This window comes from Catharus ustulatus, chromosome 6, assembly GCF_009819885.2.
Source record: "Catharus ustulatus isolate bCatUst1 chromosome 6, bCatUst1.pri.v2, whole genome shotgun sequence".
NCBI classification, from domain to species: Eukaryota; Metazoa; Chordata; class Aves; order Passeriformes; family Turdidae; genus Catharus; species Catharus ustulatus.
In genome coordinates, this window is record NC_046226.1 from 38,371,890 (window position 1) to 38,398,427 (window position 26,538).

The 26,538-nt window shown below is 42.1% G+C and overlaps 1 protein-coding gene across 2 annotated transcripts in view; it reads right to left on the bottom strand.

Annotated features, from left to right (window-relative positions):
* Nucleotides 1-26,538, bottom strand: part of ITPKA (inositol-trisphosphate 3-kinase A) — a 38,895-nt gene that overhangs the window by 7,437 nt on the left and 4,920 nt on the right. For both annotated transcript variants that reach the window (XM_033061683.1, XM_033061682.1), the window contains 3 exons: nucleotides 7,607-7,703; nucleotides 5,291-5,504; nucleotides 3,692-3,896 (listed from right to left, as the gene is read on the bottom strand). In XM_033061683.1, the coding sequence (XP_032917574.1) occupies nucleotides 3,692-3,896; nucleotides 5,291-5,504; nucleotides 7,607-7,703 (516 nt within the window). The remainder of the gene's footprint in view (nucleotides 1-3,691; nucleotides 3,897-5,290; nucleotides 5,505-7,606; nucleotides 7,704-26,538) is intronic.

The window sequence follows — 26,538 nt, forward strand, 5'->3', positions numbered from 1 at the left end:
AATTTTATTCCAAGACTGTTGGACAGATACAAGATCAGCATGTCAGCCTGATGAGATGTGCAAATTATGCCAGAGCAGTTCAGCAGGTAGGCAGGGTAAGTTAGAAGCCATCTGATCTGATGTGTGATAATATTCAACAGCACATAGCAATTTGGAACTTCATCTGGTAGCTCTTCACAGGAGTAAGGTTGTTTATAAAATTATTTCTCCCTATGCTGCAGATTGTAGAGCAATGTCTGGAATAGCTGCTCGGTGTTCCCTTTCTAATCTTTTGTGTCTGGACAAATCAGTTACTTGCTTCCCTGTGGTTGAGAAACACTTCTATGCATTCACTTCTTTCCAGAGGTAGGCAGGAAACATAATTACTGCCTGGCTTTACCTGCTGTAAACAACATCCAGAGCTTGAATGGCATCATCCCAGTATTCTAAATCAGGGCTCTGCAACAGCTCTGGATGTACTTGATCCTCAGGAGGCACTTGCCTGACTCACTCCTTGAAATCATACCCTTGCTAAGGACTCTACACACACTCCTGCACAGCAGAGCAGACTGTCACACAGTGCAGCTCGTGTGCAACAGTTCTCATTAGATGTGACAGTGACACGGTTCACCAGAGGGCAGGGGTCATAGCTCCATAAAATAGTGCTATCATTCATGAATCAAATCTGATATCCTCCTGGGAAAACAGCTATCCCTAATCTACAGCAAAAGGAATGGTACCAAAGGAAGAAGTAACTTTTCAAACTGCACAGACATTCACTGACAGAATGTGAAGACAGAAATCCCAACTCTGAGCTCAGTATTGTAGAGAAAATGTTTGTGATGCCTGGCCTTCAGACAGTCCCTGCCAGAGAGGAAATGTGCATTTGGAATCAGGCAGGTGCAAGATACTGAGCAACAGGTTCCAACTGTAGGGAAACCAAATGGTTCAAAATATTTTTGATAGGAGGAAAAGTGACAAATGAACTTGACTTGATTTCAGAGACTGAGAAGCAAGGCCAGTAAAAGAAATGGATCAACCCAAAGCGAAAAAGCACCCTACTACTGCAGGAGTACACATATGGTGAATCAGATCCCCGTTATCAGCAGCCAGTTCACAGAAGGGCTTATATGATTTCACTTTCTTTACTTTTGCTTCTTATTCCAGTAGCCACAGTGCAGAATGACCAAACCCAACATACCTTATCAGTTAACTCCAGGAGTTATCAGTTCAATCAGGGAGAACATCTCCTTATTCCCATCAACCACTAGCTGGCACCAGTGACTTGTAGAGGCTTTCCTGCCAAAATGGGGATCCCTGCAGAATGGCTTTGCTCTTCTGCAAAAATACAGAACTGGATCTACAGTTCACTTTCAGTGGAACAGTGTAGGGAGTACTGACCACTTGTATTGTCTGAACAATTCAGTTACTGCCACCTTTCCTCCATCTAAAAAAATTTTAAAATGATACCAACAATCCTTATAACAACACAGGGAGATAGAGAGAAAAAGAATGTGCTCCAAAGTATTTTCTGTGGTTAGCCAAGGATTAAGTATTCATGTTGTGCACAGTTACAGCAGTGTCTCCACAGAGGGAAACACTACACAGTATGTGTGTCATACTGCTCCTACCTATGACAACCAACAAATCCAAAAAGAACAAGTCAGGAGTTTTTTCTGAAGCTCCCCAGCTCTCCCTTAGCTCAGTCACTCTCCAGGACTCAAATCTGTACATCTTCACTCACCAACACTCTTTCTAAGAACGTAAGTGAAAGTTCTCAAGATCATCTGGGTTTCTGATTCCAGTACACAGAGGAGCATACAAAGACCTAAGCTGTACACAAATAAAACATTTATCTTGGTAACATCATTAGCTGGCTAAAGGGCAAGACAGGATCCTGTGTTTTGGTTGTACTGGAGCCAGATCATCTACTCATCTACCACTCAGACAGTTCCTGCATCAGGATGCCTGTGTCTAACAGCCAGGAGTGGGTGGCACAGCACACAGGGGGCCAGCACTGCATGAGCTGGAAGCCCCAATTCCTGTATCACAGCAAGAGAACCTGTGAATAAGGAAGAAAGAAGACACAAAGCGAAGGAGAGAAGAAAGAGGTATTTTAAGAGCCTCTGATCATCAGCATCACTACGTTTTATACCTTATCTCTATGTGCTTGAACTGTGAAATGGAAGCAAAAGTAATCCAGGTTCTGGAGCGGTGCAGTTGATATGCTTGAAGGACGGGATGCCGTCCAGAGGGGCATAAGCAGGCTCGAAGGCAGGCCCATGGGAACCCCATGCAGTTTAAGTGCAAGGTGCTGCACCTGGGTCAGTATCAATCCAAGCTGGGGGACACACAGATCAAGAGCAGCCCTGCAGAGAAGGACTTGCGAGTGCTGGTGAATAGGAGGCTGGACATGACCCAGCAATGGGCACTCACAGCCCAGAAAGGCAAACGTGTCCTTGGCTGTATCCAAAGCAGCGTGGCCAGCAGGGCAAGGGGGGGATTCTGTCCTTCTATTCCTCTCTCATGGGACCCCATCTGCAGTGCTGTATCCAGCTCTGGGGTCCCCAGCACAGGATGGACATGAACCTGGTGTAACGTGTCCAGAGGAGGCCACCAAGTTGATTAAAGGAATGAAAACCTCTCCTATGAGGAAAGACTGAGCGAACTGGTGTTTTTCAGCCTGGAGAAGAAAAGGCTTTGAGGTGACCTAATTGTGGTTTTCCAGTACCTGAAGGGAGCCTACAAGAAAGATGGAAAGGGTTTTTTACGAGAGTAGCAGTGACAGGACAAGGGATCTTCTAAAACTGGGAGTAGGTTTAGAATAGGTATTAGAAAATTATTCTTTTCACTGAAAGCGGGGTGAGGCACTGAAACAGTTGCCCAGAGAAGTTGTGGGAGCCCCATCCCTGGAAAGGTTGGATGGAGTTCTGAGCAACCTGGTCTAGAGGAAGGTGTTCCTGCCCAAAGCACAGGGGTTGGAACTACATGATCATTAAGGTCCATTCCAACCCAGGCCATTCCATGATTCTATAAAAGATAAGTAAGTAAGGGTAGGAAAGAAAATTGCCAAGGTTCTGCTATGGCTATAAGGTAGTATCCTAGGAATGATACAGGGACATAAACTTATCCATCAAGAACAGCAGATGGACTTGGCTGATGGAGAAATTTAATTCTGAACTGCTCTGGCTTTATTCCAGACCCATCAATACTGGATCTCATCACGTATTTAAAAGGAAAAGTGGTTTCCTTGATCCTAAGAGTATCTAAGCAAATGCTTTTAACATGCCTTGCCAATAAATGTAACTGCAACAAAATCACTTTACTGTGATTCATTTGGAATAAATACGTATAGTTCCTGGATAAAAAAAGTAATTGCGTGCGGAGAGGGAGTTAATACTTCTGTTCTGAATTCCTCCTTACAACAGCCTCACTTTCATTCTATCTGCACTGTGTACCTCATTGAGTCCTTCCTGTAAGGTCTCTGTAGTTGATTCAAGTATGGCTGATGTGCATCTGAAGCTTAAATTCATTAACACTCTCAGTTACAATTACAATGAATGCTTAAAACTACAAGACAGTGAACACTGTGGTTTCAGTTAGTGCATTTTCACATAATCCTTTGGAAAAGCCAGCTACTGATGCGCACAAGCTTTTGATTGATCAACACATCAAACAAAGCTCAGTCTCCAGGCAGAGGTAAAATAATTACCTTAATTCCTTCAATCCTGAAGCCCAGGTTGGCACTAGAGCTGATGGTTTCTCTCCACTGCATGTACCGGGGTTTGGTGACAGCATGCTGGGCGTTCTCTTCAGCCGTGGGAGCAAGAGGATCCACTTCAATCATTTTCTTGTACATGTCCTTACGCAGCTTTGGCTTCTCTCGTGCCTTAGTCAACTCTTCCTCCAGGTATGTTCTGCAAACATCACATCCCAACACATCCTTAAGGACTTCCTCAACATTTCTTTTTACAGCTTACAAACCAGCCTCAAGAAACATCAACCAGGAAAGCAAGCCTTATCATTGCCCCAGTTTTCCACACGGGGAAACCAAAGTACACAGAGCAATGACTGTGCAGGCATATTTAGTGAAAGAGCCCCAGGAATCAGGAATTCTAATTTACTTCTTGTTCTAACCATACCTTTACTTACCATTACAAGTTATGATTACTCGTGTTACAGAATAGGAGGAAGCTGAATTCCCACTGTGCCATAAAATAGAACTACATTTTCAGAGGGTTGGTAGGAGAGATTACTTAGAATGAAATCAAAAACCAAACAGGGCTATTGAAGACTTACTACTGTCTTCTCTCTCCTCAAAAAACATCAGTCACGGGTAATTTTTTTAGGCATCAGAAAGTTTGTTTTACTTCATGCATCTCAGTGAAAGACAGAATCACTCTTCATATAGAAAGAACTAAAGAGTTAAGCAGATTATCAGACCAGAAGAGGTAACTAAGAACAGGGAGGTGAAGTGTCACAAAACTTCCTCATTTTGCTCTTATCACTCAATCTGTTAATCTGGTAGCCATTAGAAAGGCACTGTCCATGTTCTCTACACTGCACTGGATTCCTAAACCTTGCACTTTGTTAAGTGCCTGAAGTTTATTTTGTTCATCACAGTGAAACAAACCAGGATGGTATTCAGGACATTATGTCACTCAGTGCCAGAATGCCACCTACTTTCAACAAAATGTGTAGTTTGCAAATCCTTCTCCTCTCTCCTCTGAACATACTGGTGCTACATCTAATTCATTTAAAATTCTGCATCCATTTGAAAAGGCGTATCTGCACTTCTGTAAGTAGAGTAACTAATTTATGACAATAACTCTTGAGCATCTGAGTGACATCCAAAAGATTACTGACAGCTCACACATCTCTGCACTGTTACCTTACTCCAGGATCTCAACAAATCTCTACCTCTTTGTTATGCTTAGATAGTATTTTTGATGTTTTCATCTTAATCACAGACAATGAACAGAAAAGTAAGAACCTGGAGAACAAAGAGAAGGCAACACTTCAAGAGGTCAGAGTAGGTAAAAACACAGGTCAGTCCTGAGTAAATGGTCAACTCTTTCAAGAAAATATCAACACCAGCAAAGACTCATTCAAGCATTGGAAATGGGCTTTCACACTGCTATTCAGTCATTTGCATTGGGAGATGGAAATTTTACTTTGTGAGGTTTTCTGAATCACTGCCTCACAAAGATTCAATGAATGTCCGTGAATAAATAGAGTCCTTTTTTTCTCATGTATTATCAGGCCACTGCAGAGAATTGTCTTAAAGTACATTCTCTTTCATTCACCCCACCTGATCCCCATCTTGCAGTCCATCACACTTGGCCCTTCAAAATCAGTAAGCAAGTCATCCAGCTGGATGTAGCTCTCGCCATCTCTCTCCACCACACCATGGAAGCAAGGGACGCAGGAGCGTAGTGGGTCTTTCATCAATCGCTCAAAACACTCCTTTTCATTCTCTGAGAAGCGTTTGAGAATCTTCCCACTATCAGCTGCCTTGAAACTCCCTAAAAAAAGAAAATCAAACACTTGCTGACAAGATTGACAAGCAAAAAAGAAAATTCCCCCATCTATCTCAGTCTCATGGCAGCAGTTAAAGACTTCCCCTGAAAAGATGCTTTTCATAAAAAATAAAACACACTGGACAAACAGTTGTTAGCAGTGAAAGTCCGTTTGGATACATTCCCATGTCAGAATTTATAGCTTTAAGGAGGGCAGTTGCTTCAGACCACTGGGCTCTTTCAAGTTTTTTCCATGCTAGTCTTTGCTAGGTTATTAAACAATACTATACTTGCTAAAATGCACAGGAAGAAGCCACAAGCCAGAATTCATTAATCCTCTGCCAGGCTATTTTAAAGCTGCCTAACACTGCCAGCACTGGCTTTGACCCTAATCCTCACACAGGGCATACACACCTGCTGAGCGTGTCCGGACGGAGGCAGCACAGTCAATCAGTGATAGTCAAACAGCCAAAACCAGCCAGAAGGCAAGAACTGCCCTTTCCACACAGACACACATGCTGTGAATGTGCCTGAGTCTGCCTGCAGGTACTGCCTCTCTCTGGAAACCTGCTAATCTGCTAATGCCCTGCAGGTACAGTCTGGAGGGCAACAGTGCTTTTACAGCCCTATGTCTGAATGGTATCCAGGACAAATTACATCTGCAGAGGCCACAATTAGCAGTAATCAGCCTCCACCTGTCCAGAGTTTCCAAACACTCTCCTGTCCTGCAACCTGCCAACAGCATCTGAGGAAAGTATCCCTTTCATTTAGAGGCACCCTTTAATCTACACAAAATAAATTGGGCACCAAAGTAGGAACCTCATTAATCCTGGGGATAACACTCAGCCTTTACCACAGTGGGATCCTTCAGCCATTGCAAAAATGTCTTCTCTGACAAATCCTAGTACAGGCACTGTCTTGGCAAAAAGGCAAGGCTGGTAACAGCCCAGGTTCTAGTTCAGAAACTGTCATATCAGAGAAGAACAGCTGCAGAAAGGATGGAGTAAACCCAACCACAAAACATTCTAAAAGGAAACTGGAACAGTCTCTCTCCTAATCAGCTTTGAGTAAACTCTTAACCCTCCTCTTGCACCCTACTATGTGCGTCTCCAGAAGGGTTATGGTTACATGACCAGTCCATCACTCCATACAGATGAAGCCAACTCCACACATTTGTGACAAAACCTGCATTAAGACTGGGTCATCTCTGCACTTCCCGTGATACAAATCAGACCCAACAACACCACTTGGCAAAATGCAGCTATTCAATTTCTAGGGCTCAGTACCATTTCTCAGCACAGCTTTGAAGTGCACCATATTAGGGCATTAGCCTACACAGAGGTGCTTCACATACTGCATTACAGCACGATGCAGCGTAGGTGCCTGCCCACATGTGTACTAATAAACCCCCATTAGCCCTGCACAGGAATTATACCAAGCACGAGATACAAACCTGATGACTTCTCTTTGTTGTTTTTTTGCCTTACAAATGAAATTAAGCCTACATCAGGAGCACACCCACCAATTTTTACAGACACAAAACTAGAACCAACCAACTGAACTGCTCCTTGCACTCGCACAGTGAACAATGACACACTCACAATGCAAACACCTGCTCAGCAAGGCAATTTTCCCATTTGTTTTCCAGCCAAGGACTTGCATTCAGATGAGGGCTTTGGAGTTGTATTAGAAAGACTGTCCTTTCCAGGGCTGAAGCACATACAGGTGTGGACAGTAATCCTTCCCCCTAGAGAACTAAATACTGGGTACTCAGTCAGGAAAAATGATCCCATATTGCAACCAACAGCATCAGACAGATTAAAGCTTTAGCTCCCCAACCTCTTGTTTCCCTCTAACAAGTATTTTACACATATCATCTTACAAGCCAGGCCCCTCTCCAGAGTCTGACCATTGCTTCCCTGATCATCTCATTATTCAGGTATATCACTCCCACTTCCCTATCCACACCACAACTAAAATACATTTTTAGGTCACAGATTTGTGTGATATTTCCTGCTTCCTTTTTACCTGAGGGAAGAACACAGAGCAAGACTGTTCTTCTTGCTGCAGTCATCCAGAGACAAACACATTGAAGACACCCCTCTCACCTGTATGCCCAGCCAGCTGCACCCATGAGTAGCGTTTCTTGAAGGGGCTGATGACTGGTAAGTTAACCATGGTTTTAATTGTGTGCCATGCCTTTTTCTGGAAAAGAAAAGAAATTTTAAGTTGGGCAAAAGCTGAAATCCTGACATGCCACAAATGTATTATACAGCTTCATGCACACTGAATTGTTCCTCACTAATGTGTAAGTGCTCAAAGGTGGAACCACAAAACAAACACTATCATCATTGTTGGAAAAATATGCACACAAACCCAAGAATGTACAAACAAAGATAACGCCCTGCCATGCACAAGAAAGCTACCTATAAGGAGGAAAAAAAAAAAAAAAAGTCAGACTGCACGTCACAGGCCTGCTCTTAGCCACACCTCGCCCTCTGTGTGAGTCACCCCGTATGTGGACAGCAGATGCTGAATGAACACACACATGCACACATACGCACGTTTGAGTTTCCATGAGACATGCACATAAGCTGCTTGTCACAGTCAGCAACACTTCCTTTCCCACAGAACTTCAGCATCACCTCATGATTAACAGCTTTCCCTGAGGCAGCAGGTAAATCTTACTGTGACACATGCACAGAAAGCACATCTCTAGCTGGACACAGAGCTCACCCAGGTCCCTCAGCACCCATTGACAGCATGCTGTAGAATCTATTCCAGCTCATGAATTTTCCTACTCCCTCCCCTCTTTCCCAGTCCTGTTACTTTTTAACAAAGCTGGGCATTGCTCTGGAAATCTTTGGCTGCAGCTGTCTGGGTACCTCTGCAGGCAGACAGGGAAACGGAACAGCTGCTCACAAAGAGCAGCTGAGTGCTCTGACACAAAGGCAGGGGAAGAAAAAAAAAAAAAAAAAAAAAAAAAGAAGTAGAAAGTGAAAAAGTATCATGCTCTGGAACTGAAACCCAGGTGGGAGAGAACCACAGCCCACCAGTGTTCATGTCACACTTGGAGGGATCCCAAAGTGCTGCACAAACAAGGAGAGAAGGTTCAGTTCTTCCATCACGGGAACACAACACTGCTGGAGAAGAAAAATGGAGCTTAATTATACTTATGGTAGGACAGTTTAGTGCTGAGGGGGTTTTCTTGAGATCAAGTGTAGCTGAGGATTAGGCTGCATTTACAAAAGTGTTTATCAATGGCCCAATTGGAAATCACCAAAATCAAGAGGAGGCATTAACGTCAAACCTAAAACAAGTTTAGGTGGTTGCTGATCAACTGAAAAATACCCATTCAAAACAACTGTATCTTCTGTAGCATGGATATTGATCTGAAGATTTAGGTGCTCAGGACACCTAATTTTTATTGTCTTCTACACTGTAAGTGAAAAACTGAAAATGTGAAATTGCAGGCAATGATACAAAGGCAAAATGTTGCTCTCCAGATCACTCTCTGACCCAGCCACACTTCCCCAAACTTAGTAACTTACACCACATTTCTTATAATGTACCCTCCAGCAACACTGGTCACCGTGTGAGGGCAAAAGCCTGCAGTTATCTTAGAATGTGTCAACAGGACAGATGAACCCACAGAGACAAGTGATCTTTTAAGGACTTGCTTTCACAAGAATATTTTCACTTATACTTCGAATTAAACTGACATAACAATACAATTGTCATATGAGTGTACTTACTCTGAAATGAGATTGCTTCTACCTATTTCACTTTGCTTTTTAATGGAATTCAAGCTGAAATTAAGTCTCTTTTAGTGAGACATGTGCCCCATGCAGCAATGATACTTTTGAAAACATACTATGCTAGTAAGAAGAAGCATCCAGAGAAAAGCCTGGATGTTTGAGAATGATGAAGACTCAGCTGCACTACCAAAACTCCATAGACGTTACTAACTCTAGCAAAACTCCAATTTCATAACTAACTTTGACCAGTTCATATGCTACATTATTTGGATTTCATATTTCTTATAATTTGCCTTAAGCTGTTCCAGCCTTGCAATGCTGAACAGTGACTTGTATCTATTGCAGACCCAGCTACTGTTCTGTGAGCATGAGAGACTTGCACACCACTCAAACATGTCCATAGCCTCCTTCTGGAGGAAAGTGCAATGTAAACACTGTTTTTCAAGTAGTGAAGAAATTATTTTTGTACAGTTTATTTATCAGATTTTACTGATAACAGAAGCTCTTCAGTCTACTCTGCTGTTTCTATTTCAGAAGTACAGAGCCCCAAGTTATTTAAATAATAGTTGAAAAAAAAAATCATTATGAAGTAAAATGACCTCTTCGAATGCCGCTCCTGCCAAAGATTTAATTTTTTTAAGATTCTAGAGCAGTTTTCAGGGCAACACTGCTTTTTCCCCATCCCTTAATCAGAAGTCAACACTGCTCCATAACTCTGCCTTACAGACCCCATACACATCGTAATGTTCCACCCCTAACAACCTGCACCCTGTCTCCCAGTGACTTGTCATGCTGCTACACGCATCAGTAACGAGAAGCAGATTCTCAACGAATGCACATCAACTGTCAATGCAACATCACACTCCAGTGGCTCTCCTGCCTCCTCCCTCCCACCCAACGCTGAGAAGCTGAAGCTTTTATTTGTACTGTGGGCGTGAAGGAGAGACAATGGGCCAAATTCAGCCCCAGCTCAAGTGGACTTTGGCTGCTTAGGTTACGGCTGCCTTGGATAAGTATGTTTAAGTTACTCATCCAATAAATAGACACTGGCAATTTTTATTTACCCTTTTTAATTTTAAATAATCTCTTCACAAACCTCTCCTCCCCCTCAAGATAGGGAAAGCAGAAGGCTCAAGCTAGAAGGAAAAGGATTGCCTTCAGACCCATCCTGTGGGGAGTGTTGCCATCAGCAGGGGTTCAGCAGTTTCACTTTCCTCTACCTCAATTTCTAGTTTCCCAGCTTACTCAACCCAGGGTACAAATTGCCAGGATGCAAGCAGGGCTGCATGCTGGTAGAGCAGTGGTGTGAGTGGGAAGATGAAAACTTTGTGTGCTTGCTGTAGGAGGAATCATTCTCACTTCTATTTCTAAAGCAAGATCTCTTCTTCTTTGTTAGCAATGGCATTATGTGCTCTTCAAATCACTGCTTTATCCTGCAACGGCATAGAGGGCTTCTACCACTGCCCATCTGTATTTGCAGACTTATCTCCCTCTGTCCCTGTTTCTTCTAGATTCCTGCTCAGTCTTTGATTTTTTGCTCTGCCTGGGTTTCTCCAAGACCTCACTTCTTTGAGATTCCCAGGGCAAACTCAGGTATCTCTGTATTGTATCTGCATTCAGGATTGTCAGAATCAGATGCTCTTGACATCACTGATGCTGTTTTATATACCTCAATATGCTCCAGAGTTTTCCAACAGTAAGAAGAAAGGCATTCCAAAAGAGTCAAGCAGCAAATGTGAAAAAATGCTAACATTCTTAGACTCAGCATGTAAGTTACTCTATGTGAACTTTAATTGACACATGATATAAACTCCCTGAGCAATAAAAGGTGTGGGGCACTAAAGATGGAAAAGCAAGCTTTCTGCCAATGGGGCAGGCCATGTGACAGTCTGTGCCATGGTAAGTGTGCCCCTGGCAGCAAACGGACAAAATTTCAGGGAAGAGAATGGGAGAAGCAATTCATGCAATGCAGCCACAGTGCACGCAAAGGAACCGTGGTTTGGTATCTGGTCTGCTACCTGGATTACTGTTGACTCACTTTCCTAAATTCGAAGCACAGCTCTGAAAAGAAGCAGACATCCACACAGCAGATGTGGAGACCTGCTCTGTGCACATGCAGACAAGATGCTGCTGGCCAGGTGAGGTATTCCCAACCTGGATAAAGGTGGCTGCTGCCATTGTGTCTATCCATCAAGGAACAGCAAAGAGCAGTAGCAACTGAGCATGACTGGTTTTTGTGAGCGCAGCTTTCTCCAGGTTTTTTCTCATGATAAGCACGCAACTTCACACACAAACAGTGTGCCGAGGCACAGCCATGATGAGCCTGCACAAACACCCCACTGCCCCCAAGAATAAATCTCCAGGAACTACCAGGCTTTCCTGAAACCCTCCCATCATTTCAGGACAAGAACTGTAACATCCTAATAGGCACACTCGTTAAAGAGATTAGTGCAAACTCCCTGAGTTGAATGAGTTCTTTTAGTCGTTGTTGTTGTTTTACAGGCAGTACAGAACAATTAGAATCTCTCTGAGCATATGCTGAATCCCTCAGGAACAGGAGAGCCACTCTAACTCCTAAAGGCAACAGCTGATAGGGACCTGAACCTTCCTCTGCTATTCTGTGGAAAAATAAATAAAATCTCTCACTTATTTAAGGGCAAAAAGAAAACAATAGTATCTCAGTTCTGTGAACGTCTGAAACACACGTAACCACCTTCAGGCAAGAAATGTCAGATAACATAGACAAGAATTTGTTTCACTTAGGACTTTTCAGCAATTACAATAATTAAAATCATCACTTACATCTAAATTGGGAAGCATTGGGGGTAGGGGGAATAAGAAAAACCTTTTCTTCAGAAAAATGAAGTCATTCTGCTTTCATAATTCTAGTACATTACTTGAAACTATGAGTTAAAGAACAAAAGAACATTAAACTCAATATAAATCAACAGGATCTTTAAAAACATCCATGATTCCATCAGCAAGAGAGTGGAGGCGTAGTTTCTTGCCTGAGCTGATATATCATCATGTAAATTCTGCTAGGCTATTGTAAACAATGACCCTTAAATCCTTTTATCGGGTAAATTTTAGCTGTTTCTTTATCCAAGATCCTGTTGTCTTCTTTTTTTTCTTTTCATGCTCTAGAGCAAAGCCTACACAAGAAAGCTATTATGACAGCAAGAAACAAAAGGATAATGAGAATTTTTTTTTAGTAATCCTTTTTTTTTTCCTAAAAGGCTTTAAGAAAGAGTACTTAATAGTCAGCCATCATTATCTACTCTGCTCTTAAAGTCTTTACATCATTTAGGCTAAATTCTGTCACTCTGGGACATGGGGGCTGAAATCTAATCTGTAGTGCTGGTTGCCACTGCCTACTCAGTGTCTCACCAACTCCTAGAAGGAACAAAGTTCATCCACAGGGACTTGTATGGAGTACAGAAAACTATAATTAAGAAAAAGTTACTATGTGCATTTCAAAACAATCCTGTAAAAGTCATGCGCCCAAAATGCAGGAGCACTGAGCAACCCCTTACCCAGGGATCTTGGCCAACACAGCAAGCACATGAGAAGGTGATGAGCGTTGGCCTCTTGGGGCACAGTAACCACAGCAACAGTGTCTGGAAAAGTAAGAAGTGTCTGGGAACTCATCAGCCCAGTCAATGGCTGGAACTGCCTTCTATGAGCAGGCCCAAAAATAACACTAAGAATTACTAAACTGGGTATCAGTTATGACTTATCCAGGCACAGTATTAGTCATTCTCCAGTGGCTCATCTTTCTGCTGGGTTGGCTTTTTGTCCCTCTTCTCTTCCTTCCACATCACTCTGACTGACACAACAAATCCTCATCAGGTCCACATATTCCTCACACAGGTGTTTTAAGCATCAGTGTGAATGGGTGGTCATTTTCTGATCATAATTGTTTCTTTGAAACTCTGTACCTTTTACAGTTTTATTATTGCTTCACAGAATGGGTCAGGTTGGAAGGGACCACAGTGGGTCATTTGGTCCAACCTCTCTGCTCAAGCAGGGTCATTCTAGTATGTGGCACAAAATTGCATCCAGATGGTTCTGGACTATCTCCAGTGAAGAAGACTTCACAACCTTTCTGGGCAACCCGTTCCAGTGCTTGGCTACCTGCAGAAGTTCTACCTCCTATTAAGGTGGAACTTCCTGTGCTTCAGTTTCTGCCCACTGCCTCTCATCCTCTTGGCACCACCAAGCAGAGCCTGGCTCCATCCTCTGACACCCTCCCTTCAGATACTGATAGGCATTGATGAGGTTCCCTCTCAGTTTCTCTTTTTGAGACTGAACAGGCCCAATTCCATCAGCCTTTCCTCCTAAGAGTTGCTCTAGTCTCCCACTTCTCTTCAAAATCCTTGTCTGGACCTGCTCCAGGAGTTCCATGTCTCTCTCAAGAAAAGATGCAGTCTCACATGGGCAAAGCAGAAGGGTGGAATCACTTCCCTTGACCTGCTGACAATGCTCTTCCTAATGCACTCTAGGATACCAGTTTTACTTTTTATAGTATATATGCTTACTTAAAATGTTTTTTAAAACCTCTGAGTTAATTTTATCTTCAAAATCCTTGACTGTTTAATTTACCATAGTTTATAAAAACTGAAATTAGTTTGAAAGCTAACTTGTTTTCCCAATTATTTATGCCACTTTATTGAATTAATTCAAATAATTTAGAAAATTAAAATAATATTTGTTCTCTGCAGTCATTACTGTTTGCCACTTTATTTGAACTGGCTTTGACCTCACATATTGGAACTACACAGGTAAAGAACTTAAATGTAGGTGTAAAGCTATCAACCATATTATTTTAATGGACTACACCTAGCCCAAACAAAACCTTGTTTTCATCTGTTTCAATGCAGTCAATGTCTGCCACTACTATAAAAAGCTTCCATGAGAAATAATTTTGAGTAAATCACAACCAAGAAAATTACTGGACTAATTTAATTATTGTGCAATTACATCTGCCTCTTTCTCTGTGTGAATGTAGCCAATAATAACCGTACTATAATTACAATCTACTAAAAAATATAATCACACAACACTTAAGCAAAGTATCTACTCCTCTGTCAAAATCACAATACTCTACCAAGACAAGTTGTTATCAGCACAATTTCCCCCAAACTAAAGACTTTTCCACGGGTGCAGCTTCCCAACAGACAGCTTCAATGGTTATTAGGGATTTCCTTTTTTCCATGAGTACAGCTCTAGGACAATTCACCATATGGTTTCACCTCATGGAGAGAACTGAGGATTTGAGTGATGTTATATAAGAAAAAAAAATTTTAAAAGATAGTGAGAGTTGCTGAGCAACACAGTATCTTTCCGGTTACAGTCACAAAATTTGCCTATCAAGGGATTCTGGTTTTGAGCTCTTTCAGTTTGAGGCACAGTGTAGTTGTCTTTGCAGATCTGAAACAGGCAGGCAGTCATCTTGGTCAGATCCAGGTCCTGAACCAGCGAACATTTTTATGCCAAATGTAGGTAAACCATAATTATCCTCAGTGTTTCTTCTAGTAATATATACATATATGCACATACACACTCATGCATGCTTTTAAAATACGTAACACGGATAGCATTGCAGATGATAAAAATTCCATTACTTTTTTTTTTTAGTTGTCCAGACTATAATAACTCCTAGGCTTGGGATCATCTGGTATTTGAAGAAACTTAGAACACCTAACAAGACAAGGAGCAAGTGAGGCATACATGACATTTTTACTGTATTTGCTGGGAGAAATATAACTGAAATATCCACAAAAGTTCTGTGTAGGGAAGCAAGGTGCAAGACTTTCCCATAGCTAAAACAAAAATGCCTCAAACAACAACAGTAGCAAATTCCTGAATTTATCATAGAAGGCACTTTATACTTTCAGCAGCCAGTTTCTGTGCTCTTGCCCCTTATTAAAGGTTCCTGGAATACTCAGGCTCAGGCGATTCTTGCTGCCAAGTGTACTACCCACTTGGCTGAATCAGACATGAATCACAAATCAAGACAAAGATCTCAATGGGTGGGAGGTGAAAGAGCAAGCTAAAAAGGAGAATGCACCCCAAACATATGTGAGTGAACCCTTGAACAAACCTTTATCTCTGAGCTTCTGAGTACAACACTAAATTCAGCTCCCAAGGTAGGGTAAGGCTCCTACAGCACCTCACTTAGCCCCATCATTACCACATTTCACCTTCTCTTGGTCCTGGGCAGGAAACAGGTTCCAGAAGCACCAAGCACTAATCCACACAGGAGTCAGTGTTCACGACCAGACAAAAAGCTGTCTGGGGTCGGAACGTTGCCTTGTGATAACAGACATCTGGACAGCCTGGTCCAGAGACGGAGCTGTCAGCATGGGCTTTAGAAAGTCTGTGCCCATGAACAGCTTCACACATCACTCTTCACACTGAGGTCTGTGCCAATCAATGCCAACCAATAATTCGGCCAATTTGCAGCAAATGGCCTTCTGCCAGAGAAGTTGTGTTACTTCAAATGCTGTCAGCTGCTGCTCAAGGAATACAAACAGTGTAACAAGGTCCCTGGTCAAGGATATCCCTGAGCCCTCTCCACCTGCTGGATGCTTTGGCAACCCTGACCATCCATCCCTGTATGTAAGTCCCCAAGGGAACTTAACATTCCCTGCTTTGTCACACAGTTGATCTTCCTGTGATGTAGGAGTGCCAGCTGGAGCTGTAAGACTGATAATCAACAGCAAGGGAGAACATGCACTCCTAAAGAGCAGCAGTTTGCATGCTACACAAGCAGCCTTCTGATCAGCACCTCTCATCAGACTGCCAGGCAAACTGTGAACACACCTCCATCTCTCCCTCCCTCCCTCTCTTTCACCCTCCAGCCTCAAACCCTTAGAGAAGAAACAGTGCTCAGCCTGTTCCTAACCCCTGATGCTTCTGGCTTTGCACTCAGCCATGGGTGAGTGCCTCAGCTGCTCAACCAGCATCTGGCAGGTGGATCCTCTGACTGCAGGGTTTCCATTTCCTGTTTGTGCTGCACCCAGGATGGGCTGGGCTAAATCTTCAGAGTCATGAGAAACACTTAATGCAATAAGCAGAAACAACACTGCAAGTCAGAAGCCTCAGGTTCCTGTGTTTTCTCCCCGGTGGTGTCTCACCATGCAGTGAGATGCACACATAATTTGGTTTTTCTCCTCTTTAGGATACTTGATAAGCTTGCTAGATGTTCATTATGTCTGGACTAAAGGAAGCAGTGAAGGTAAGAGAAATGGATGGTTGATATCAGACTCAATTACTAGGAGCTCAAAATTCCATGTCCCACTCCATAGCTGGATTCTACTTGTACACTCCAGGAGCAGTTCCCCTCCAAATCAGATGAAAATGAACTACAAAGAAGCAAAAGCCTTGCCTGCCCTCCTGCAAAGAACATAAACAGCCACAGTCTGCTGACTATTCTGCAGGAATCTATGTCAGCATTTTGTTTCTGGTTATCACCAATTGAAATATCTACAACCTCTACATTATTCCCGGACCAAAAGACAAATTAACAAAGTACGTAATTAAATGGCTTCAAAGGTGCATTGTTACAAGGGTTTCCTTCATTTATCTCAAGATTTGTTGTAAAAGCTGATACTGTTGACTGAAAGACAGATTTTATTTCAACAAGAATAAATATTTTCTGTTCTAAGGGATACTGAACTGTCTGCCTTCCATAGCAGGCATTACACATGGACATTATCCCTACTTTCACAGCTTGTGGTCTGCTCTGAAAGACACTGGTTCTCTAAAAGGATGGAGCTCTGCCACCTGTCCCTACTGAGCACAGGAAAGCTGAACCAATGACATTCTGCCCCTACCAGGGTTCTGCCAGAACATCAGTCTTGCTGGAAACTGAAATGTTATTATCCAAGAAGTACGTGGAAAGCTCTTCACTATAGAAAAGCTGACTCAGAGCCCAAACATTCAAGATTTATTCAGAGTGTCCATCACCCACAACAGATACGCGGTAAATCAAACGTCACTTTGGCAGATGGTGCGGCAGAAGGAAAAAAATATTCCTCAACCTCCAAAACAACTGCAGTTTAAATCTTCAGAAGCAGTCTAGCAATTTCACAATTCTCTGCCCGTCTTCCACATCTCATGGGTCACTGACTGACATCTCCAGTCATGAGAAGTGGACATCTAGAAAGACAACTCTCTTTACATGACAAAATACGCCCAACATCCTATCAGGCAGAACACAGAATTATCAGTTCCAAACACGATGAATACTTGGGAATACTTAAAACCCAAAGAGATCCACATTTCTCTATGCACAGACCAATAAATACGTTTAGCCTAAAACATATTCACAGCTTGTTAAGGTGCAAATGTGTCATTTGTGAACTGTGCACGACCTCAAATCCAAATGTACTACAAGTGCCAATCCGTTTAAATCAGGTGTGGTTTCTGCGTAACATCAAGAGAGACTGTGCTCTGGCAAGAAGCCAGGAAATAACTTCAATAAACTAATTTCCCTTGACTGAACTTGGGAAGGAAGCTGAGCACGTGCTTCATCTTATTTGCCATGGTGGTGCAGTCTGTTACCTGGAGTCACAGCTCTGTGCTGCCTGCCCAGCAGTCCAGGGCTAGGCTCACACCACTTTAACATCCCAGTGACTCAGAGGCCACAGCAGAATCTCCAGTCTGAAGAGACAAAGAAAAACAAAGAAAATATTAATCCTTATCCTTTCTTACACTTTCCTGTTTTCCAGAAATCACTACCATCCAACAGAAACTGCAAAACTTTTCTCTACTAATTGGTCAAAGACTTCTCTCTTCCTATCCCCAGCAGTTTGGGTTAGTGGACATGTTTTGAAAGCTGACCCTGCTTTCAACAGATCCTCGAGTAAGGGCCCCAGAAGCTGCATCCCACACAACACTGAGACTCTGCCTGAAAGAAATGTAACCGTGGAGGACTATTGTACAGTAATTAATTTTTTCTATAGGAAAGAATAGGAAGCACAAGGATGGAATTAAGGTTGCTGTATGCATATAGACATATAGAGAGGTTACTGACAGGTATTGATTTTTTAAATGTTTTTACATAACTTTTCTTTCCTACCAAGATAATTCAGCTTCTAACATCGTAAACTGTCAGACACTCACTTGCAAAAGATCTGAGCAAATTTCATTGCTTCAGTATGGAATATAGGTCTAGATATGTGCCCTTTCTCTCTTTCGGTTCCCACAACTGCAGGTTATAACAACTCTACTTCAGAACACTGTTGAATAATTCAAGTAATTAGTGCTTGTAAACTAAATTAGAGGCACTCAAATAAGAGTCAAGTACTCAAACAAGCAGTAATATAGTGTTAAGTGAAAAGGACTATTAGAGTCTAAAACTATGTCATGTACAAAACAGACCACACACACTGGTAGCAGTTTGCCAACTGCTCCTCCATCTATCACAAGACAAAGTCCAGTACTCCACCTCTCCTCCCTTGTCTCCCCTGAATTGCCTCTTCCATTATCTCCTGAAGAAGCATAAGGAGTTACTGCTTCACTTGAGGTGTACTGCACTGTTCAAACAGGGCCCACCCCTTGCAATGGAATGCAAGTGTCAACATGCAATAGACATTGCTGCTGAGCGGGGTGTGGTGTTTACCCAGGGGAAAGCCACATCCTTCAACCACTTTAATAACTTAACTTCAACACAGTGTAACTCTGAGATTATTCCAAACCGCTCTGTTGAAAGGACTTTGAAACAAACAAAACAACCCCAACCAAATAAAAACCCACACTCCTATTAATGGAATGCAGCAATGATTAAGAAATCTGTGATTCTGTGGAAATGAGGACTCTTCATCTTACCCCATTGGAGCAAGAGGCTTGCTTACAAGGTAGTTGATTGTTTGTGAGGCAAACCTAAGATTAGAGGAACTTTTCCTTCCCCAAGTCAGCCCTAAGAACTATGTAAGGAATACAGAGAAAAAATTACTTCTCCCTTGAGCAAAAAGATACTTTCTGTTAACAGAACAAGATAAGTGAGTCGAATTCCTCCTCTGTATCAGTAACAGCTAGCCCCAGAGACAAGGGGTTATTTAAGATTTTAATTTCCATAATGTAGCCTTAAGAAAGAGAATCAAATTCAAATCTTACATAAGCACAAGTGACTCAACTAAAGATTGAAACTGAAACAAGGCATCTGTCTTCCTGAAGAGTAGTGGGTGTTTGAACAATAGCAAATGTGTTTTATGGAGCATGTTTCCTCTGCCCGGAAGGTAAATGTGTGTTCACCATCAGGATACTGGAGATCCCACCTTTGTAGAAGCATAAACATCAATTGCCAATTATTAAGATGCAAACTCACCTAAAAATAAAGTAAAATAAACAGGGTGTAGTTTCTAAAAACAATTTATCTACCAAAATTTTAATTTCATGGTAAAAGAGATTTAAAAGCCCCCATAAAACTTCAAAGAACTTCATACTCTTGGCTCCTAGCAACAGAACTGCAAGCCACACTCCTCTATCTTGCAAAACCACCTACACCAGCCTCCTGAAATATGGAGCAAGCAGCAGCTTCTGTGCCACATTGGACATGGGTAGCAAAACCCAAGAGCAACCAATATCAATTTAGCAGGGCTCAACAAAGAGAAGACAGACATTTGAAATGTCATTTGCAGATGGGTTATGACCTACACTGGGCACAGGGGAACAGGCCACACAGAGAACTTACTTCACAAGCCAAGGCTGATTTTGCTGCCCATCTACTCTTTTTCTTGAAGAATGCAATGTAAAAGGAATATTGGTGACTTGGCAATATTTAGCCTATAGTCCCAGACAGGATTGTTGCCTGTAAAATCAGAGGACTGGAAAAGCAGACTAGTTTCAAGACACAGAACTGTAGCAATGGAAGAGGACATATTTCTAGAGATGATGCAGAAAATCCCAATGGATAAACAGGGACAGAAGACAGATGATTAATTATCTATATCTCCAGTTTTAATATTGGAATAGGAAATCATAATCAGGACATCAGCCAGTCCTACTGCTGGAAAAATACTTGGAGACTGTTGGCATAGTGATTAACAATCACTGGACTGTTAAAGAGCTCAGGACTTGCTCCCTTTCTCAGTATCTTTGCTGAAAGCAAGTAATTTTCTTTAGTCTTGCTATAAATCTTGGGAAAACAACTCATGAAACTGTTATAGGGGCCTGATAAGTGCCCAAATCCAGGCAGACCATTAGGCCAGAGAGAACTCTAGAGGCTTACTTCTTCCTAACATAAAATATGGCTTCATTATTTTTTCTACTGACTGCTTTTGGTAGCCCTGGTGGCATCATGAACAAGTGACAGGCAAAAGAACATGAAAGTCAGGAGTCTCCACTTTAAAATGCTTTCAAAGGTTTTTCAACAGAATGGCAGGATCTGTCCTGAAATTAGTAGCTCAGGATTTAACTGCTTACTCCCTCTGGGTTGGTATAAAGAAGGCAAAGAAGTTCCTTATTTAAATGCCACAGAGCAAGACAATACAAACTGTATCAAATTATCAGCTCAAAATTCTGATACTCAGCATTTTGCACTATGAAAAGTGAGAGCTGAAGCGTAGGAAGGTTTCTTAGCTTCTTCAGATTACATTTTCCTCTGAACAAAGCTGACCCTTTGTGGGGTCATTCCTACAGACCATACATGGGTGGCAAAGGAGGGAGCCCACACGAAGCAGAGCTTATCATGATTAGAATATTCAGGTCAAGTGCACTTAGCCAACAACCCACTCGAACCCCGCACAAGATAACAGCTGATCTGCATGCAAAAACACTGTTCACACAGATTTTTATCCTTTCTGCTCCATCACATAAGCATACAACAATGGAGAAGAGTACAAAGGCCATGCAGACTTCCCTAGCTCTGCCTCTTTCAGAAGATCAGGGTCTCAAAACCCAGATTTCCTGCACAACCACGAAAGCACAAGAATTCTTCATATGTGTTTCATTCTCTGGTGATTTGCTCTAAGTTACCCACTTCAAAAAGGGGCTAAAACTGTTTGGTTTGCTTCAGATTGAACAACTCTCATAAAAACTTGAGCTGTTTCCAAGGCTAAAAAAAGATTCAAGTTGACCCCACAACAAAATTCCTAGCGAATCCTCTGAAAAGCTTTTTAACCTTAAATTTTGAGGAAATAACCTGAAATCTAGGAAGAGTTATTTTCAAAGCAGGAGTAAGCAAAGGGAGGAGCAGAGGTCAACCTGACAAAGGCTGGCAAATTGTAAGAATCTCAAATTAATTTGCAGTAGAGTCTCATTAGTATTTAATCACCGTCTGTGGAGACTGCTGGGCACAGCACACACAAGGGATCAGTGTGGCTCAGCTGTGAGGGATCTGTTCAGCCATACACAGGAGGTGAGCTTGAGCAGGCTCAGCTGTGAGCTAGGTTTCCCCCACACCAGAGGGCACCTATCATGATGCCTGAAAAGCCTCTCCAAGTGCAGCCCTGCTGTGAGTGCCCTCTCTAGCATGGGCACCTTGCCCCAGCCAGGCAGCACCACCTCGTTCCGCAGCACACGCTTTGGCAATGGAGGGAGGATGAAACATCACTGGATGTCAGCACCTTCTGCTCCTGGAACAGATCCAGAATTACATTTGTGCTGGAACTTTAGTAATATCCTAAATGCAAAGCTGAGTACTCAAAAGTTAGAAATTTTCAGAATTGAAGTTTTTGGTACAAACTTAAAGACAACCATTACAGCAGCAGTACACTGTTTTCCAAATTTTAGTGAGTTTGTTTTCACAACCTGTTAAGTGAAGTTTTATTCATATCTTATAGGGAAAAATACTGAAGGAAAGATAAGTTAATATGAAAAGTACACACTAATTTTGAAAGCTTAAACTGAGGTATCAACTTTTGCTTTTCCTCATACCCAGTGTTATACATTGGAATAGTGTTGTAGAACAGCTCCCATTAACTTTGGCTGCATGTACAAAAGTTCAGTGCTTCTGCTTCTGGCCCACTCTCAAGATAGTCAAAAGAAGAATGAAAAAAATACAGTTATTGGCCATGAAAGTCTCCATAAATAACTTCCCTAGTCTCTTCCCAGGCAAAGAGGGACTGTGAAACTGTGAAAGGCAGCAGTTCTCCACATCATTCAGCAGCGTTAAATTGGGAAGTCAGCCTTTCCCTTCCTGTGATCTGCTGCAGAGCTGTCTGTGAATAAACAGAGGTTCTCCAATACTTGTCATCAGTCACTGTGGAACTGTAACTTATCCTTTGAGTTGGCTGAAAATACAGAACAGTTGAAAGTCATGAATTCTGTGCATCAAGTGCTACGCCTGCTTGTAATGAAAGACAGCAGAACATTAACATATACCCACACTGCAGGCACGTGAGTTCTTTCATTACATATACTTTCAATGTTTTACTGATGATTTCTTAATATAGTTGTCACATGTTCTACCTTTTTTGAGAATGTATTTTTCCTTGAATTTTAAAGCAATAATCTGCTTGCCTATTAAGTTTTGCTCTTCCCTCCAGTCCTTCCTCTCACATTTCCAGTACCCTTCCCAACCCCTGTCAGTCACTGCCCTTCTGCCTGGTTGTACATAATCTGAATCTATCACAACCCTTTTACCTCCCTCATCTCCAAAGTTTTGCTCTTGAGTAGCCTGCATTAGAACCTTGCAGCTACCCTTTGCAATGTGTGAACCCACAAGACTGGTCATTTGAAAGCATAAGACAGTACCACCAACTGTGCTACATGCTCAGAGGATCTTTGAAGATTTTCAGCAAAGGCGGTGATTTCAGAGCGTCTGAATAGGTTCCAGTAGGGGAAGGTGTTGACACATGGCAATGATGCTCCATCCAATTCCAAAGCATGTGCTGCAGAGTGAGCCAGCACCGGCTGGTGCTGGTGAGAAATGCCTTCTCGTGTGGGAAAACCCAATTCACAGCTGCCTTGTGCACAGCTAAGCCCCCTCAGGCTCACCTCCTGTGCCTGTAGTGGGATGGCTGAACACAGCCCTCACAGCTGAGCTCCACTGATCTCTTGTGTGCCCACAACACACAGACTTCGACTGGCACCAGCACCTCAAAGGTGACAAGTAGAAGCCTGCATTTGATTCAGTACTCCACCACAGGAAGCAAATGAAGTAGAGCACAGAAAAGTAGTGCTGTCTTCAGTGTACATCACTAAAAAGAACTGCTGCAGCGCTCTCAACTATATGGAGCTGCTTGAAAAGAGCTGAGACACAAAGAAAGCTGTGTTCTCTGTAGCAGCTCAGAGTAGTGAATGCAGCTATAACTAAGACTGGATCACTTCATGTTGGGATGTGGCAGAGACCAGGAGACAAAATCAGTTATATTGGTAATGAATAATGATTTTCTACCATCACTGAAACCATCTCCCTCTACGCAATGTTCAGTGTAATTTATCGAGACATTATTCTTATCACATGAAAGCTGGATGAAGTTGTATGAAGCAGTTTCTGCTGATACATCCCAAATGAACTGTGCCATTCCCACAAACTATATATAACTCATACAGTTCTGCAACATCCCAGCTTCCTGTTAATCCTCTGGATGAATCAGACACATTTCAGTACCAATGACACCCAGACACAACATGTTTCCATACATATTCTTTATCACCTGTAACCACACCTCTGTTAGAATGTGGCTCAAGTACAGATGAGGTCAGAAGGCTGAATGAGAACCACAGACTGAAGCTGAATGTGAGTAAAATAAATGTGGGCTGAGGTAAACAGTTTAAAGTGTTTACATCACCGTGTCACCTTACTTGGATATTTCAGCCTGTAAATACGGAGTGCTCCTGGACTCTGGGTTAATGCCAAGCTCCCACAAAGCAGAGTCTGTGTCATGCTTGCTATAGTCACCAACTGGCTTGGAGAGTCTGTCCCAAGCTCTGAATCTGGATTATGTCAAGTCTATGATCCCTGCTTCAAATGAGCTGACAATTTGTCTTTGGCTAACTTCTTCCCAAGCTTACCAAGGAATAGAAGATTTGCTAACCAAAACAATAGCCAGGCCTGATGGGTTCAGGGTAGGTTTCTATAGCATCAGTCTCACACCTCCATGTTTTGGAATGTAGAAGATATCAGCCCTTGTGAGAAGGTCAGCATTCATCAGTACAAAAATCCACTCAGATGCTGCTGGTTATGTTATCCCAGAAAGCACTCACCATTGGTGACAGGAATTAATCAGTTAAGCACTGGAAACAATACACCAAAGTATCTGCTAGCCTGACACTGGATGAACAGGTAGCCTCTCCCCCTTCCCTACGCTTTTGTTCAGACGGAGTCAATGGAGACTAACACCTGCTCCCACTCCCCTCCTTTTTTTAATGATATTTTTCCCCAGGCACGCTATGCTTTGGACAGACAATGCCATCTTATCCAATTTGTGAGCTTTTGAGATGAAGCTCTGTTGGTAGAGAAGAGCACTTAAAAATTCAATTTAAACCTAGGCTATGCAAGATCCAAATTACCATGGACTGACAAGCCAACTCTCTCTGCCTCAGCCCCCTTTTGCTGCAAGAACTACCCTGACTGCGAAGGAAGAAGAGAGAGAAACCCCACTGCTGCAGTACATCAGATCACCTTTTCCTTCCAAGATGTGTAAGGTTAACATTACTTTTTGTGCCACATTTTATAATCACTACAAAATGCCATATGATGATCCTTAGTTTTTCTCAGCCACTTCTAAACAAAACTGCTATTTACCACATAACTGCAATGTGCATTCTCAGCTTCCAACATTAAATGGCATCACATTTGTAAGCATTTAATCAAACCCATCCACTTCAACGCATTCCATTTATTATAAACTTTAGATGTGAATTCAGGTAATTTTTGAATATGTTAACTACCATGCTAATTACACGTGTAATCAAATTAACCAGTTAAAAAATATTCACTCCAATCAAAGCAGTAACAGGGTAATAGTGTCAGAACCCAAAGATATACAGACATGCAAAATTTCCAAACTATTGCTCCAGCCACTATCCTTATTCCTTTTAAGGCTGGCATGAGTTTTCACCCATTAAAAAAAAAATCTGCTGAATCAATGATAGCTTGAGAAAAATACACTTAGGTATGACCTCTTTAAATATGCTTCACCCAGTGATGAGGAGTAGCTTTACTTTTTTCCCACCTTTCCAGTTGTAACAAGCATTATAAGGAGGTCTGAACTACAAAAGCGGGCAGAGAAACTTCTACAACACACCCAACACAGCAGGTCCATAAGGAAAGTTATCAGAGTTCTTTCAACTTTAGACTGTATGCCCAAACAACACGTCCTTTAACATATGAAAAATTAAAACTATCAAAGCAAAATTGATTCAGAAGAGAACCACCTTGTAACCTCTAAGTCATCATTTCAGATATATCTAGGATTAGAGACTCTTATCTGATAAGACATTTAATTGCCTCTCTCTTAACTGACTTGGGAAGAGCTAAGTCATTTCCTCATATACAAGAATCCATATTACTAATAAAAAATTACCATTAGATCTGATACTGCTGATGTTTCGATATACTCCACCACTGCAATGTACAGTGGTGAAGAATTCATCCTCAAACTGAGAGGTGGTTCTCAGTTCAGAGTTTTGTTCCAAGTACTGTGCAAATATGGAACATTACTGCTGTTTGCCTCAGATTTGTTCAGTAGGAAGATTCCAGTATTTGGGACTGTCATTACAAATCTGCATGTTTTCAGCAGCATGAAATGTATTTCATTAAAAGCAGCTGTTTTGTGAGCAGAATACAAGAGGCTTAGTTTCTCCTTGACTGGTATATGCTGTCCTGCACCCTTATCAGAGTATCTACAGCTTGTCACTGTCCTCCATAAAACTGTTCTAAAAGCCCTCCAACCTCCCTCACATTTCCACACCTCCTCATAACTTTCTCTCTTTTACCCCTGTGCCTCAACTAGCATCTTCCACATTCCCTAACCTCATCAGCGCACAGCACTGTATGATCCCTCCCATACTTTCTCTTAATTACCTTCAGGAGAGGAGACACTACCTGCTGCAGCTGGATCCAGCCTGGAAGCACCTATGGACTAGCCAGTGTGCACATGTCAATATGCCAATCAATAAGTGAAACAGGAGACAGCTGTTTATCTCCTCTGGCACCTTCTCCCCCAGAGAAGAAAAAGTATGCATTTATTTTGGCTTCCTCTCTTCCACCCAGTCTGACCTTTGTGAAACTTTTTAAAGAAACTTTGAGATGTCTATGCCACTGCCAAATTTGGCTGAAACCTACTAAAGCAGTTGCAGTTGAATTGATAGAGTGATTACACAAGCTT